Source organism: Nyctereutes procyonoides, unplaced genomic scaffold, assembly GCF_905146905.1.
Source record: "Nyctereutes procyonoides isolate TBG_1078 unplaced genomic scaffold, NYPRO_anot_genome, whole genome shotgun sequence".
In the NCBI taxonomy this organism is placed as follows: Eukaryota; Metazoa; Chordata; class Mammalia; order Carnivora; family Canidae; genus Nyctereutes; species Nyctereutes procyonoides.
Genome location: NW_026575133.1, coordinates 3,014,443 through 3,031,009, shown reverse-complemented (window position 1 = coordinate 3,031,009; position 16,567 = coordinate 3,014,443). Strand labels below are relative to the sequence as shown.

The 16,567-nt window shown below is 38.2% G+C and overlaps 1 protein-coding gene across 3 annotated transcripts in view; it reads left to right on the top strand.

Annotated features, from left to right (window-relative positions):
* Positions 1 to 16,567, top strand: part of ARHGAP19 (Rho GTPase activating protein 19) — a 69,690-nt gene that overhangs the window by 37,898 nt on the left and 15,225 nt on the right. For all 3 annotated transcript variants that reach the window (XR_008667094.1, XM_055346086.1, XM_055346087.1), the window contains exons 7-9: positions 8,566 to 8,631; positions 10,413 to 10,604; positions 15,935 to 16,033. Coding sequence is in view for 2 of the 3 variants with exons in the window: in XM_055346086.1 (XP_055202061.1) it covers positions 8,566 to 8,631; positions 10,413 to 10,604; positions 15,935 to 16,033 (357 nt within the window). In the remaining variant the exon portion in view is untranslated. The remainder of the gene's footprint in view (positions 1 to 8,565; positions 8,632 to 10,412; positions 10,605 to 15,934; positions 16,034 to 16,567) is intronic.

Genomic DNA, 16,567 nt, shown 5'->3' with positions numbered 1-16,567 from the left:
GGAGAAATGTCTGTTCACGGCCTTTCCCCATTTTTGAATTGGGTTCTTTTATTGTTGAGTTGTAGGAATTCTTTATATATCTGGATAGATATATGATGTGCAAATATTTCCTCCCATTCTGTGGGTTGCCTTTTTACTCAGTTGATAGAGTCTTGCTATACACAATTGAAAAACTTTGTGAATTCCCCATTTGTTTATTTTTTTCCTTTTGTTGCCTGTGCCTTTGGTGTCATATGCAAGAAATCATTGCCAAATCCAGAAGCTTTTGTCCTATGCTTTTTAAAAAGAATGTTATAGTTTTAGGTCTTATATTTAGGTTATGAATCTATTTTAAGTTAGTTTTTCTTTATGGTGTTAGGTAAGTGTCCAACCTTATTCTAATGCTGTGAGTATCTAGTTTTTCTAGCACCGTTTGTTGAAAACCTGTCCTTTGTCCATTGAATAGTTATGGCACACTTATTGAAAATCATTTGACTGTATATGTGAAGGTTTATTTTTGGACCTAGTTTAATCAGTTAGTCTGTGTATTTGTCTTTATACCAGTACCACAGTATTTTGATGACTGTAGCTTTATAGTAATGTAGGGTATGAACATGGAGGCCACCCTAGGATTTATCAACTATAGAATGGGGAGTGATCCAGGGTTCAGAGTTTAGAAATGAAAGATCAGAATCTTAGTAGGCTGGAAAATAAAGGGTCAGGGCCACATCAGAGGCTTGAGTGCTGAGGTCAAAGATTATCATCAGTTAGAGGTCAAGATCTAGATAAGTAAATTAGAATAGTAGACAAAGGACAACAGGACAGAGATTTTTTTGTTTGTTTATTTGGTTTTTTTTTTTTTTTTTTTTTTTTTTTGAGAGAGAGAGAGCATGAGCATGCAGTGGGGGTGGGCAGAGGCAAGGGGAGAGGGAGAGAAAGAATCCCAAACACATTCTGTGTTGGGCATGGAGCCTGATATGGGACATGATCTCATGACCAAAATCAAGAGTTGGACGTTCAGCTGATGAGCCACCCACGTGCCAAAAATGAATGATTTTTAATGATGAACAAAGATCTTTCAAACCTGTTCTTTATATACTTCCTATTGAGGGGAACAACTAGTTCTAAAGCATGTGGTTATGGAGAGGTACTGCCTCTCCTGACAGTTACCTGACAGTAGTTGTGAATCAAAATGGGGAATTTCTAGTACCTAATAGAACTCTCCTTCATCAAATTCTCTTCTTACTATTGCTATAGGTTAACTTTTCATAGTCTACCACTCATAAGTTAAAAGAGAGGTGGGATCTCTGAGATCTCACTGTACCCCAGAGTTTCTAGCCTTCCACCTTTGGATCTCTCTACCTGTGGAGTCCTTTCTCCCTTGTCTAGTGTACATAATTCAAGTATACAATGGAGTTGTACTTAACTATGAAGGATCTTAAGTGACTTAACACAAATTTGTTATCCTAACAGTTCTGTAGGTCATAAGTCTATAGGAGTCTCACTGGGTTAAAATCAGGGTTGGCAGGGCTGTATTCATTTCTGGATGTTCTAGGAGAGCATTTGTTTACTTGCCTTCTCCCAACTTCTAGAGGTTACCTATATTCCTTGGCTCATGGTTCCCTTCCTTTGTCTTCAAGGCTAGCAATATTGTGTCTATCTGTTATTTCTAACTACAGCTGGGAATGTTTCTTGGCTTTTAAGGACCCATGTGGATAATCTAGGTAATCTCCCCATTGCACAGTTCTTATCTTAAAAAAATTTTTTTTAAAGATTTTATTTATTGGTTAAAAAAAAAAAGATTTTATTTATTTATCCATGAGAGCCACAGAGAGGCAGAGACATAGGCAGAAGGAGAAGCAGACTCCTTGCAGGGAGCACGATGCAGGACTTGATCCCCAGACCTTGGGATCTTGCCGAGCCGAAGGCAGACGCTCAACTGCTGAGCTACCCAGGTATCCCACAAGGTTCTCAACTTAACCACACCAACAAAATCCCTTTTACCATATAATATATCACTGTGAAGGGTTTTTAGAATAGAAATCATACAAATCTTAGAAATAAAGCAAGAGTATGGTATTCTAGATGTAATTCAGCTTGGTATAGTTCTAATTATTAGACCCTTTCAAACATTCTGTTTTTTACTTTTTTTTTCCTTTTCTAAGATCCCTGTTTCAGCCCCTCATCTTTTGGGCTTTGGTTCTTGTTTGCTATTTTATCTTTGTTTCCAGACTAGCATGAGGACTCTATGAGCCTCTGTTGATCTCTGAAGGAGAGAAAGAACATTTCTTTTGAGGTTTATTTTGGTCTTAGGTGTCTTCCTCTTTGATATTCCCATCAGACCTGTTGTCCTTATGGGCCCCTGCCTCACTACTTTGTCTGATTAGGTTCTTCCCCGAGCTTTTCCTTTGGATGAAAAATGGTTGATTGTTCTCTATGCTCTATCACTTTTTCTGAGGTCCTGTTTTATCCCAGGTTTGTTGTTCTTGTGCTTTGTTGTGTCTTCTTGTTCTCAGGCTTCTTTGGATGGACTTTTTACCTCCTAATCCTCAGATTCTGTGTTGCCTCATTCTGTGTTCTTTGTATTTTTTTTCCCTTAAAATTCTTCCTATTTATAGCTCTAGCCTCTGCTATTATCAGTCTTTGTGACCAGCAGTTTGAAGTTTAGTTGTTTTTTTTTTTTTTTTTTAAGATTTATTTATTTATTTGATAAAGAGTCCCCTTCCCCCATCCCATGCTTTCAAGAGGGGGCAGGAAGGAGATTCTCAAGCCGATTCCCCACTGAGTGCAGAACTGGACACAGTGCCGGACTTGGGGCTTGATGCTTGATCTCACAACCCATGAGATCATGACTTGAGCTGAAACCAAGAGTTGGAGGCCCAACTGATTGAACCACCCAGATGCCCCTGACCCAGTCTGTTTTTGTCTCCCCAACCCAAGTCACAGTATCTTTTCTTTTCTTTTTTTTTTTTTAAATTTTTTTTAAAGATTTTTTATTTATTTATTCATGAGAGACACAGAGAGAGAGAGAGAGGCAGAGACACAGGCAGAGGGAAAAGCAGGCCCCATGCACTGGGGCCGGACGTGGGATTTGATCTCGGGTCTCCAGGATCTCACCCTGGGCCAAAGGCAAGCGCTAAACCGCTGCGCCACCCAGGGATCCCCACAGTATCTTTTCTTAGGGACTTATAACCATCTACATTTAAGGCTAGTTCCCATTTTATGTGGGAAGGCCTTTTGTTGATTCTCCCTGAACAGTAAAATACTTAACACCTCCAGGTTTTCTTTTCTTTTTTTTTTTTTTAAAGATTTTATTTATTTATTCATGAGAGACACACAGAGGCAGAGACACAGGCAGAGGGAGAAGCAGGCTCCATGCAGGGAGCCCAACGTGGGACTCGATCCCGGGTCCCCAGGGTCACGCCCTGGGCCGAAGGCAGGGGTTAAACTGCTTAGCCACCCAGGGATCCCCACCTCCAGGTTTTCATTTAAGCCCATCTGCTGGGGCACCTGGGTGGCTCAGTGGTTGAGCGTCTGCCTTCAGCTCAGGTTGTGATCCCGGGGTCCTGGGATTGAGTCCTGCATCAGGCTCCCCGTGAGGAGGCTACTTCTCCCTCTGCCTATGTCTCTGCCTCTCTTTCTGTGTCTCTCATGAATAAATAGATAAAATCTTTAATCCTTTGGTTTTTGAGCTCTACCTTATAGTTTACCAAGGTAAAAATTAAACTGTAGATGTCATAAAGTTTTTGTCTCAAGACTCTTTTTAAAACTTTATTATGAAGTTTTTCAAATATAGATAAAAGTTGAAAAACAGTGAACACTCATACAACTCTAAGATTCAACATATGTTACTATTGGCCATATTTGCTTTATCTTACTCCATATATTCATGCTTTTGTTTTTGTTTTTGGTTGAACCCCTGATGTAAATTCTAGATATCATGGAACTTCACATCTAAGCATATATTTCCTAAGAATAAGAACATTCTTCTAATGGTTAGAGTACCATTATCATGTCTAAGAAAATTATTAAGAATTTCATATTAGCTAATATTCAATACAGATTCAAATTCCCCCAGTTGTCTTAAGAGTGTATTTCATAGCTCCTGTTTTTTGTTTTTTGTTTTTTTTAATTTTTTGTTTATTTATGATAGTCACAGAGAGAGAGGGGCAGACACATAGGCAGAGGGAGAAGCAGGCTCCATGCACCGGGAGCCCGACATGGGATTCGATCCCGGGTCTCCAGGATCACGCCCTGGGCCAAAGGCAGGCACCAAACCGCTGCGCCACCCAGGGATCCCATAGCTCCTGTTTTTAATTATGAAAGCTAATCGAGGTTTATGTATTGCTTTTGATTATTATGTCACTTTTAATCTGGAACAGCCCCTATGCTTTTTCTTCATGTTATTGGTTTATTGAAGCATTCAGGCCAATTTGGGTTATAGAATGTTCCATACTTTAAATTTGTCTTATTTTCTCAAGGCTTGTTCCTCTGTCCTTTTCTTTGTAGTTCCTGTAAATTGTAAGTTAGGTCTAGAGGCTTGATTAGATTCATGTTAAACATTTTGGCAATGATTCATAGGTGATGTTTGTGTACATCATATTGCATCATATTGCATCACATTAGGAAGCACAGAATGTCAGATTGTCTCACTCTCAGTGATGCTAATTTTGCTAACTGCCACATCTCTCAGTTATAAAGGTACATTTTCCCTTTTGCAATTAGTAAGTAACCTGCAGGGTGATTGCCTAATGTAATGATTTTAGCATTCATTGGTAATCCTGCTGGAATCTATGATTATATTGAGTGTTACAAAGTAGCATTTTCTAATTCTATTGTTTAATCTCTATTAGCTGACTTTTTTCTTTTGAATAGAGCTTTCCTTTCCTCTGTTTCATTTTCTTTTTTTTATTATCTCTATAGACTCATAGGTTTGTAGTTATTCAACGTGTTAGTCAATTGTAGTTGTTAATTTTAATTTTCAAATTATCTCAAATTTGGCCAGTGAGAGCCCTTGCAAGCTCTTCCTGCTGTGTCTTTTTGACAGGACTCCATTAGTCTGAATGTTTCCTTCCTGGCATAAAATGTCCTCAGCTCACTTTGCCTTTGCTCTGCCCTGGGCCTGAAATCAATTATTTTCTTCAAGGAGCCCTGGTTTCTTTGAGTGACACGAGATTTACTCATTGTTTCTGGGGTATCATTGCTTTTAGGCTCTTTGAGGGCAAAAAGTCAACTAAAATATTTCTAAAAAAGAAATCATTAGTTCATATTAATATTTCCAATTCAGATTTAACATCCCAGAGCTTTTTCTTCTTTTACTTTATTTTTATTTATTTTTAAAGATTTATCTATTTATTCATGAGAGAGAGAGAGAGAGGCAGAGACACAGGAGGGAGAAGCAGGCTCCACGCAGGGAGTCTGACGTGTGACTCGATCCCGGGTCTCCAGGATAACGCCCTGGGCGGAAGGTGGCACTAGACCATTGAGCCACCCGGGCTGCCCGACTTCTTTTACTTTATATTTGTATCTGTTTTGCACATTGCAAATTCCAGATTTTAATAGCATTTATATGTTATTTGCATTATCTTGCAATATATAAAATATCAATATATAAAAAATTAGTTTTGGGACACCTGGGTGGCTCAGTCAGTTAAACGTCTGCCTTTGGCTCAGGTCATGATCTCAGGGTCCTGGGATTGAGCTCCACATCGGGCTCCTTGTCAGCTGGGAGCCTGCTTCTCTTTCGCCTTCTACCCCACCTTTGGGTACTCTCTCTCAAATAAACAAAAGAATTAAAAAAAAACTTTAAAAAATTAGTTTTAAAAGTAAGCCTATGTAAACTTGCTGATTGAAGTTTACGATTTAAGATTTGCTTACAGTTCCTTTTCCCTTGAATATATTTCACTAAGGATATATAGTCAGAATATAGTTTTCAAAAGTTAGGTGGAATAATTCTTTTTATGTGTTTATCATATACACAGATACTATCATCTACACATGTTATCAATCATATATATATAGATATTTTCATTTTTTTTCCTGTTTGTTTTCAGTTTTAGGGTTTGCTTTTTTTCCTTTTGGATTTATTTATTTATTTATAAGATTTATTTATTTATGATATACAGAGAGAGAGAAAGAGAGAGAGGCAGAGACACAGGAGGAGGGAGAAGCAGGCTCCATGCCGGGAGCCCGACATGGGACTCGATCCTGGGACTCCAGGATCGTGCCCTGGGCCAAAGGCAGGCGCTAAACCGCTGAGCCACCCAGGGATCCCCTCCTTTTGGATTTAATTGTATTTTTTGAATCTGTAGAATATTTACATGGTTCAAAAGTCAAAACTACACAAAAAGATATACTTACAGAGAACTCAGTCATTGTCATAACCATTTTCATTATTTTCTGGTTTATCCTGCCTCTGTTTTTTTCTTTTTTTTTAAGATTTTAAAAAATTTATTCATGAGAGACACAGAAAGAGAGAGAGGCAGAGACACAGGCAGAGGGAGAAGCAGGCTTCCCACAGGGAGCCTGAAGTGGGACTCGATCCCAGGTCTCCAGGGTCACCCGTGGGCTGAAGGCAGTGCTAAACCGCTGAGCCACCTGGGCTGCCCTATCCTGCTTCTTTTTGTGTTTCTTTTTGTAAAATCAAATAAGTGTGTGTGTGTGAGTATGTTCCTTTTCTCTTACACAGGTACTTTATATACCATTCGAAAAAAAAAAAAAACCAAAAACAAAACAAAAAAAAATATACCATTCCATAATTTCTCTCACTCAACAGTAGATACTAGAAATCACTCCTATAAGATCATAAAGCATTTCTTCCTTCTTTCCTTTTCTCCCTCCCTTCTTTCATTTTTAATGACTATCTAGTTCTGTGTTGTATGAATGTGTAAAAATTCAACTCATTCTTCTATTAATAGACAGGTTATGTTTAATCTTCTGCTTAATATCATCCCATTGTTTTTTGATTTCTGGAGTTGGATCATCAGGATAGTTTTCTAGAAGTGAGATTTCTGGGTTAAAGGGTAAATACAAATGTAATTTTCTTAGATGTTACCGAATTCTCTCCCACAGTGATTGTATTATTTGACATTTGTATTATTTGACATTTCTGTTAGGAATGTATCAGGGTATGTGTCATAGGATTCTGGGCAATATATCAGTAAGCTAAATTCTTTCTTGTCTCTTGTTACCCCATAGTAATTCTAAATGGTATTTTTCTCTGTAGTGATTATAAAATGTGACTTAGGGACTACTGGTAATTTGTAAGGATTTGGGGGGTGGTTTTTATTTTTATTTTTTTAAGATTTTATTTATATCTGTCAGAGAGATACAGAGAGCATAAGCAGGGGAAGGGCAGAGGCAGAGGGAGAAGCAGGCTCCCTGCTGAGCAAGAAGCCCAATGCAGGACTTGATCTCAGGATCCTGGGATCATGACCTGAGCTGCAGGCAGATGCTCAACCAACTGATCCACCCAGGGACCCTATTTTTTTTTTTAACTTATATGTTAGCTTGCATGTATGTGTGGGGAGGGGCAGAGGGAGAGAAACTCAAGCAGACTCCCCGCTGAGCACAGAGCCCCACATGAGGCTCAATCTCAGGACCCTGAGATTGTAACCTGAGCTGAAATCAAGAGCTGGCTACTGGGACACCTGGGTGGCTCAGAAGTTGAGCGTCTGCCTTCGGCTCAGGTCGTGATCCTGGGATTCGGGATCGAGTCCCACGTGGGGCTCCTGCGAAGAGCCTGCTTCTCCCTCTGCTTGTCTCTGCCTCTCTACCTCACTCTCTCTCTCTCTCTCTCTGTATCTCTCATGAATAAATAAATAAATCTTAAAAAAAAAAAAGAGCTGCCTGCTTAACTGACTGAGCTACCCAGGTGCCTCTTTTGGGGTAGTTTTTGCCAAAGATAAACATTACTACGAATGTCTATATTTTTGTTTCTGGTTCATTTGAGTATATACATGCCATACCTGATTTTTAAAATTACAGTAGTGTCGGGATGCCTGGGTGGCTCAGCAGTTGAGCGTCTGCCGTTGGCTCAGGGCATGATCCTGGAGTTCCCGGATTGAGTCCCACATCGGGTTCCCTGCATGGAGTCTGCTTTTCCCTCTGCCTATGTCTCTGCCTCTCTCTCTGTGTCTCTCATGAATCAATAAACAAAATCTTTAAAAAAAAATAACAGTAGTGTCTTCTCAAAAACAGTTTTCCTGTCAGATTTATTGAAATATCATTTTGGTGGCAAGAGAAAGGAAGCTAAAATAGGACATTTTGAGGATCCTTTATTTTTCTGAAATAATCTGCCAGCAGATTATTTTGAGAATCACTGTTCTGGGACACCCGGGTGGCTCAGTTAGTTGGTATCTGCCTTTGGCTTGGGTCATGATCCCAGGGTTCTGGGATCGAGTTCTGCATTGGGCTCCCTGCTCAGCAGGGAGTCTGCTTCTCCCTCTGCCCTGCTTGTGCTCTATCTCAAATGAATAAATAAAATCTTTAAAAAAAAACCCAGAGAGAATCACTGTTCTTGTGGTCTGAAATAGTTTTAGATATTGCTAACTACTTGTTCTTGGTTTTCTTTTATATTCTACCCAGGCTCCTGTTTATATTCGGGAATGTGCCAGACTGCACTATTTGGGCTCCAGAACTCAAGCATCAAAGGTAAGAATAAGAAATGGCTTTTAGCCCCAACAAGGAAAGAGTTAATTAAGATTAATGGAGTTAAAGTGTGAAATCAAAGTAAAGCCATGGAAAATAAAATGTGTTATATTTCAAAATTATCTAGTCAGTTTGGGATGAGGAAAAAGACTCAGAGGAAAGTTACATGTTGAAATAAAAGTGCCTCTGCATAGTCTTGTTTCCTTTCAGAGGTACTCCACTGGTAGCTGGGATCCTCTACATATGAGTGATGGCATAGATTGCATGTTTAAAGATTTTCATAAAGCCCCTGTGCATTCTTAAGCATATAACAGTCTGGGGATCCCTGGGTGGCGCAGTGGTTTAGCGCCTGCCTTTGGCCCAGGGCGCAATCCTGGAGACCCGGGATCGAATCCCACATCGGGCTCCGGGTGCATGGAGCCTGCTTCTCCCTCTGCCTATGTCTCTGCCTCTCTCTCTCTGTGTGACTATCATAAATAAATAAAAATTAAAAATATATTTAAAAAAGCATATAACAGTCTGTAAATAGCAAATGTATTAAATATTTTACATCAGTAAATCACAGTTTTCTTTTCTTTTTTTTTTAATATTTAATTTATTAAAATAAGTTGACTGCCAAATGTACCACATTCTTAACTTGCAGCTATGCAACTTGTCCAGGAAAGAAGACAAGTGGGAAGGAGCATCTGTCCTGCAGGCAGCGCTCAGGAGGCTCCATGGGCCTTCCCTGGGAAATCACAGTTTTCTATAATACATTCTTATTTCAGGTTCAGTGATAACACTGTCAAACACTTCAAAGACTTGAGACCACGTGAGCTTAGAAAGCAAATGTGTGATGCTTATTAATAAGATTATATATAATTATTAAGCTTTAAAACTGAGAAGTTTAAAGAACTTCACAAGTACTTTTTGATGATCTCTTAGTCTGTCTTGGTTAGAAACTTAAGCTGTTGTCTTACGCGGTTGTTTCTGTTGTTTGTTTCTACCTCTCATTCAGTAAATTTTTTTTAAATTTTTTTATTTATTTATGATAGTCACACACACACAGAGATTGGGGCAGAGACACAGGCAGAGGGAGAAGTAGGCTCCATGCACCGGGAGCCTGACGTGGGATTCGATCCCGGATCTCCAGGATCGCGCCCTGGGCCAAAGGCAGGCACCAAACCGCTGCGCCACCCAGGGATCCCTCTCATTCAGTAAATATTTGGTGTGACCAGGACAGCAATATATGATTTCAACTTGTTTCAACTGGAGTGTAGCTCCTCTTAGAGAGTTGTTTCTGTTCCTCAACCACTGCTGTGTAGTTATCCCATTATGTTCCTGTGTGTAGGAAAGAGCACTGGCCAAGAGTCTGTGCACTTGGTCTCCAGGATGAGTCTGTCACTTTAGTATCCAAATGACTTTAAACTTAGAGTTTAACTTCAATTTTTTCTTCTATCAAATGGGAATGATGATACTTTCTCTGCTTACTTCATAGGATAGCAGTGAGAGTTATGTGCAATTAAAAGATGCTTTGAAAATTGAACTCTTTATAAATATAATTTTTGGTGGTAATATTCTAAATGAATTTAGGTTCTCTAGGCTGTCTTGGGAGTAGGCTATTTATATAGTCTATAATTACAGATTTTTCTTCATGTGATAATTATATTTAGATTTTTCTTATTCCTAGGTATAGGAGTATACCATGCTCCCCACTTCTTCCTCTTTTTTTTTCAGGGTTGCAGGAACCTGAAAACAAAGCTGGCAGGATATATTAATTTGCTTTTCTTTAAAATTTTCTCTAGGATGATCTTGATCTGATAGCTTCATGTTCTACTAAGTCCTTCCAACTGGCAAAATCTCAGAAACGGAACTGGGTGGATTCCTGCTCTCACCAGGAGGAGACCCAGCAGCGTACAGAAGAGGCATTGAGAGAACTGTTCCAACATGTTCACAATATGCCAGAGTCAGCAAAGAAGAAACAACTTATTAGACAGGTACCTGAAGGCAGGGAAACAGTGACAGGGCTTTAGCAATATGATTGAGGTTGTAGAATCCCTAGGGAATGTTGTTAAGCATCTCATTTAGAGAATAAGATTCTCTTATTGGCCCCAGCTCGGCTCAGTCAAGAAAGCAAACTAGTCAATGGAACCTCAGTGACAGTCTCTGTCCTCCTACCCCACTACAGAAAGGAGTGGAGGCTCTGGGATATCTAGAATTAAACAGAAAGATCTAAGTATGGTTAGAGTTTCTCGGATTTTGGTCATGTACCAAGCATGCTGAGAGAGAACCAGGAATTGAGATATATTGTTCCAAAGTTTAAATCCTTCAAGATTTTCTTGGCAAATAATTTAATCTTTCTACATTTCAATTTCCTTGGTTTTTTAAAGAGGTACTTGAAATGTCTATGCTTCATGACTATATAAAGATTAGAAGGAATATGTAAAGTGGCTGGCGTAGCAGAGCAAAAGTGGTAGCTCTTAATAATGAGTTGTTTGCAGTTAGAAAACACTATAAATTCAGGGGCCTAAGTTGGTGTTAGAAAGTAGGAATTCTGGTAGCTAAGTTTGTTTATTTTGGGGTTATGAGAGTAAAATTAGGTCTCCATTTGCCATTTTGAGACTCAAAGTGTAGTTTAAGTAAATCCCAATGACTTGGTTAGTTTCTTTCTTGGGAAATTTATTTTGTCTCAATCCCTCTTGAATTTGAGCTGAACACACAGGTCAGCCTCTTGACTTCTTAGTCAACTGGGACCTTCTTGAGGGAAGTCTCTTTTTATTTATTTTTTTATACTTAATCTGAAGTGTAGGGTCAGACATAACCATGTGCTCAGAAAATGTTGAACTGAGCTGTTCTTAACAATTGACAGTCCTGGGGGATCCCTGGGTTTGCTCAGGAGTTCAGCGCCTGCCTTTGGCCCTGGGCGTGATCCTGGAGTCTCGGGATCGAGTCCCATGTCGGGCTTCTGGCATGGAGCCTGCTTCTCCCTCTGCCTGTGTCTCTGCCTTTCTGTCTCTCTCTTTCTCTCTCTCTCTCTATGTCTATCATGAATAAATAAATAAAATCTTAAAAAAAAATTGACAGTCCTTCATGAGAAGTTTTCTGTTAGATGCTTTGAAGTTACTTTGAGATCTAGCAAATTGTGTTATGACTCGAATTTTCAAAGATGTTGGCCTAGTATTGTAGATTCAAAGCAGTGTAGTGATTTAATTCTTGATAGAAACTAAGAGCAATTCAGGTAGGACAAGTGTCATGACTTCTGTCATCAAGAATAGAATGTTAAAGACATTACAAGGAAAAACTAACATTTTTGCTCTTTTTAGAAAAATAGGAAATTATAGAAAAGGTTAAGAAGAAAATAAATCATTCATCCCACCAGTGTTTACATTTTGGGTGTTTCTTTCAGGCTTTTTCATAGCGATAAATTTCTGCATAGTTCGGACCATACCACATACTTTCTTTTATTTTCTCATACATGCTTATAAATTCTTTTTTTTTTTTTAAGATTTTATTTATTTATTCATAGAGACAGAGAGAGAGGCAGAGACACAGGCAGAGGGAGAAGCAGGCTCCATGCAGAGAGCCTGACGTGGGACTTGATCCCGGGTCTCCAGGATCATGCCTTGGGCTGCAGGCGGTGCTAAACCACTGTGCCACCAGGGCTACCCCATGCTTATAAATTCTTGCATACATTTAAAATAGTGCCCTTTTGGGGGCACTTGACGGGATGAGCACTGGGTGTTATACTATATGTTGGCAAATTGAACTCCAATAAAAAAAATACAAAATAAAATATTGCCCTTTTGTTTTGAAGAAACTATTAATTTTACTATTTCCTGATTTTTCTCTTAGTGATTATAAAAATAATAAATATTCACTGTAAAAAAAAAAATAAAAAAAATAAATATTCACTGTAGAAGCAGTACAACTTCCAGTAGAGTATAAAGAAGAAAAATCACCTGAAATCATCCTGAGATAACCACTGATAAAAGTTTTGGAGTATTTTCTTCTAGTGTTACTTTCCATGAATATGTATTTGACATTTTTTTCTTTTGCTTGAGATCATAATATATGTTCAGTTTTTAATATTCCTATTCTTTTCATTTAATATTATATCATGATCATTTTCTGTATTGTTAAAAGGCTGTGAACAGGGATGCCTGGGTGGGTCAGTGGTTGAGTGTCCATCTTTGGCTCAGGTTGAGATCCTGGGGTCCTGGGATTGAGTCTCCCACTGGGCTACCCACAGGGAGCCTACTTCTCCCTTTGCCTTTGTCTCTGCCTCTCTCTTTGTGTGTCTCATGAATAAATAAAATCTTAAAAAAAAAAAAAGAGGGGGCTGTGAACATTTTTAACAGCAACTGGACATATTTGGGAATTAGGTTATTTTTTATCTTATAAATTTTTGTTTATAGTATTTTCATTGCAGATTTTTTCCTAGAAGTGACATGACCAAAGAGTGTGCTTTTTTTTATTTATTTATTTTTTTTTTGGTGGATACTGCTGTTTGGTCCTTTTTAATGTACAGGTTCCTCCTTCTCTCCCCTCTTTTCTTTTCCCCTAAAAAATTGCCAAACTGGGAGACCTAGGTGGCTCAGTGGTTAAGCCCCTGCCTTTGGCCCAGGGAGTGATCCTGGAGTCCCGGGATTGCGGCCCACATCGGGTCCCTGCATGGAGCCTGCTTCTCTCTGCTTGTGTCTCTGCCTCTCTGTCTGTGTCTATCATGTATAAATAAAGTCTATTTTTTAAAAATTGCCAAAAAAAATTGCCAAACTTTGTTTGAATCAACTTAAATTTGACATAATTTAGATTTAGAGAAAAATTGCAAAGATAGTACAGAGAATACTCATATACTTTTCATTCCTAATAGTAATATTGTTAAAACTAAGAAATTAGCATTGATATATTACTATTAATGTGAGAGATTTGATTCAGATTTTAGCAGTTTTTTTGCTAATATCCTTTTTCTGTGCCAGTGTCTAATCCAGGTTATCACACTGCATTTAAACACACACATGCGTACATTCTCTCTCTGCCTGCACTTTATTTGCAAAAGAAACCATATAGTTTGTTTTCCACAGTCTAGTTTTGCTAGTGTCACCCTTGTGGTGTTAACACATACCTCAGTCCTCTGTATTTATGATAAATTTGTAGTTAGATCTAATTCTAGAAGCTTGATCTGAATACATTAGATTTTTTTTTTCTTTTTGGTAAGAACTTCATAGATAGTGTGTATTTTTTTAATACAGTAGTTCCTGCCCTTTATCTGTGGAGGGTGCATTCCAAGACCCCTAGTGGATGCCTGAAAACCATGGATAGTTTTGAACGCTATATATACTGTTTTATTTTTAAATATATATATATTTATAATAAATGTTTATTTTTTTTAATTTTTTAAAAATTTTTATTTATTTATTTATGATAGTCACAGAGAGAGAGAGAGAGAGAGAGAGAGAGAGAGAGAGAGGCAGAGACACAGGCAGGGGGAGAAGCAGGCTCCATGCACCGGGAGCCCGATGTGGGATTCGATCCCGGGTCTCCAGGATCACGCCCCGGGCCAAAGGCAGGCGCTAAACCACTGCGCCACCCAGGGATCCCTATAATAAATGTTTAATTTATAAATTAGGCACAGTGAAAAATTAACCACAATAGTTACTAAGAAAATAGAAGTATGTTATAGTTGTTCTATTATAATAGTATACTGTGGTGAAAGTTCTGTGAAATAAAATAAATATCTCTTAAAATATCTTACTATATTGTACTCACTCTTCCTGTGATGATGTGAGATGATAAAATGCTTATATGATGAGATAAAGTGAGGTGAATGATGTAGACATTGTGACATAACGTTAGGCTACTACTACTAGGCTAGGAGAATCATCTGCTTTTGGACTGTGGTTGATAACAGGGTACTGAAGCCACAGAAAGCAAAGCCACGAATAGAGGGGGACTACTGTATGCATTTTGAAAAGACTGGGCACACATTGCTAAATAGCTTCCCAGAAAATTATTCATGCTCCCACCAGCTAGGTACAAGACAGCCCCCCTATTGCATCTGGCCAACATTATCAGGAATGATATATTGGAGGGATGCTTGCTTTGTAAACTCTTTAGAAGTGACTAAATTTTCTGGTAATTAACTTTGAGAACTTTTTGGTACCTGTATAATATGTATGAAGAGTGTCATTTTTTTTTAAACCTCCAGAACTGAACTTGAACTGGTAAAAATTTGCAAAATTACAATTCACATATTTAGAAACTATAGTTAGAAAAGGCAGACAAGTAGAAGAGTTTTAAGTATTATTTTTATTATTTTTTTTAAATTTTATTTATTTATTCATGAGAGACACAGAGAGAGAGAAAGAGAAGGAGAGGTTCTCCATCCCCTGGAGCAAGGGACTCCATCCTGGATCCCGGGCACGCCCTGAGCCAAAGACAGATGTTCAACTGCTGACCCATCCAAGTATAATACTTCCCAAGTATTATATTTTTTAACTGAGGAGATAAATGGCTAATCAAAGCATTATAAATAAGACTATACAGTGTTTTAGGTTTTCTATTTTCCATGTTAGATACCATCAAAGAGTTGATATTGATGAAATTGACCACTTTTTATTTTGATATATTTCCTCCGTTAATAGTGCTGGCAAGCACTCATAATAAATGTCCATTTAAAGAGCTTTAGTAACTTTTTTTTTTAAACACTTTATTTTTTTAAGAGGGTTTTTTTTTTTTTAGATTTTATTTATTTATTCATAGAAACAGAGAGAGAGAGAGAGGCAGAGACACAGGCAGAGAGAGAAGCAGGCATCATACAGAGAGCCTGACGTGGGACTCGATCCAGGGTCTCTAGGATCACGCCCTGGGCTGCACGCGGCACTAAACCGTTGCGCCACCGGGACTGCCCCTTTAGTAACTTTTTTATTCTGTATGCAATTAATGTTAAATTAAGGATTGTTTTAGGTTGTGCTGGTCACTCTTCATGTCCAAGATATTTCTGTAAAAAATATTGATTACCAGCTGGAGATCTTGGGCAAATTGCATAACTCTCTGGGTCTTGGTTTCCTTGTTTATAAAATAGAGGTGATGCTACCAAACTTACAGTACATAAGAAAAAGGAAAATGAAGTACAGTCTCCTTATAGTAATTTAATAAATTTGAATTTTTTGGGCAACATCATTTCTGCTTTTGAAATTTGCTTAGTAACCTACTAATCCATATGTGTACAGACTCACTTTTCTGCATATTTACACTTAGCTGTTGATTATCACAGAATCCTATCTCCTGGTAGAGGAAATAATAGTAAAATGTTTATGTTTTCTCTTAGTTTAATAAGCAATCTGTGACCCAAACACCAGGGCGAGAATCTTCTACTCCTCGGGTCCAGAAAAGAGCCCGTTCACGTTCCTTCAGTGGCCTTATTAAGGTATGTATGCTGTGTTCTCATTTTTAGCATTGACTTAGAGAAAATTTAACAGTCTGACTTTTCAATGCATAAACAGTTTTCTTCTCTTCTTTGGGATACTATAAAGGGTTTATTTGTAAGAGGATAAGGATATAATTTGGAAAAACTTTGGGTTTTTATAGCATTTTGCTGTGTTTCGAATTGGAGAAGGAGCTGTATGATTAGATAGTAAAAGAAAGGTCCTTCCTTCTCTTTGGGCCTGAGGACAGAGTCCCCAATGTGGAGAGTTCTTTACTTTGTGCTACAAACCCCACTGCACAATTTGTAAAAGCTATGGAGAAATGGAGTTGACAGACTTACGGAAATGGTTAGGAAATGGATTTTCTGAGCCTAGCAAATTTTAGGTGACTTAAATTTTTGTAAGCTTAATATTTTAATCAGTTGTATAGTCTCTTCCTTTGCAGCAAATTACTTAAAAACCTTGTTTTAAAAACAAGTACAATATCTACTGGGCTGTTGCTGCCATCACTATACTTGTGGATTCAGTTCACACGT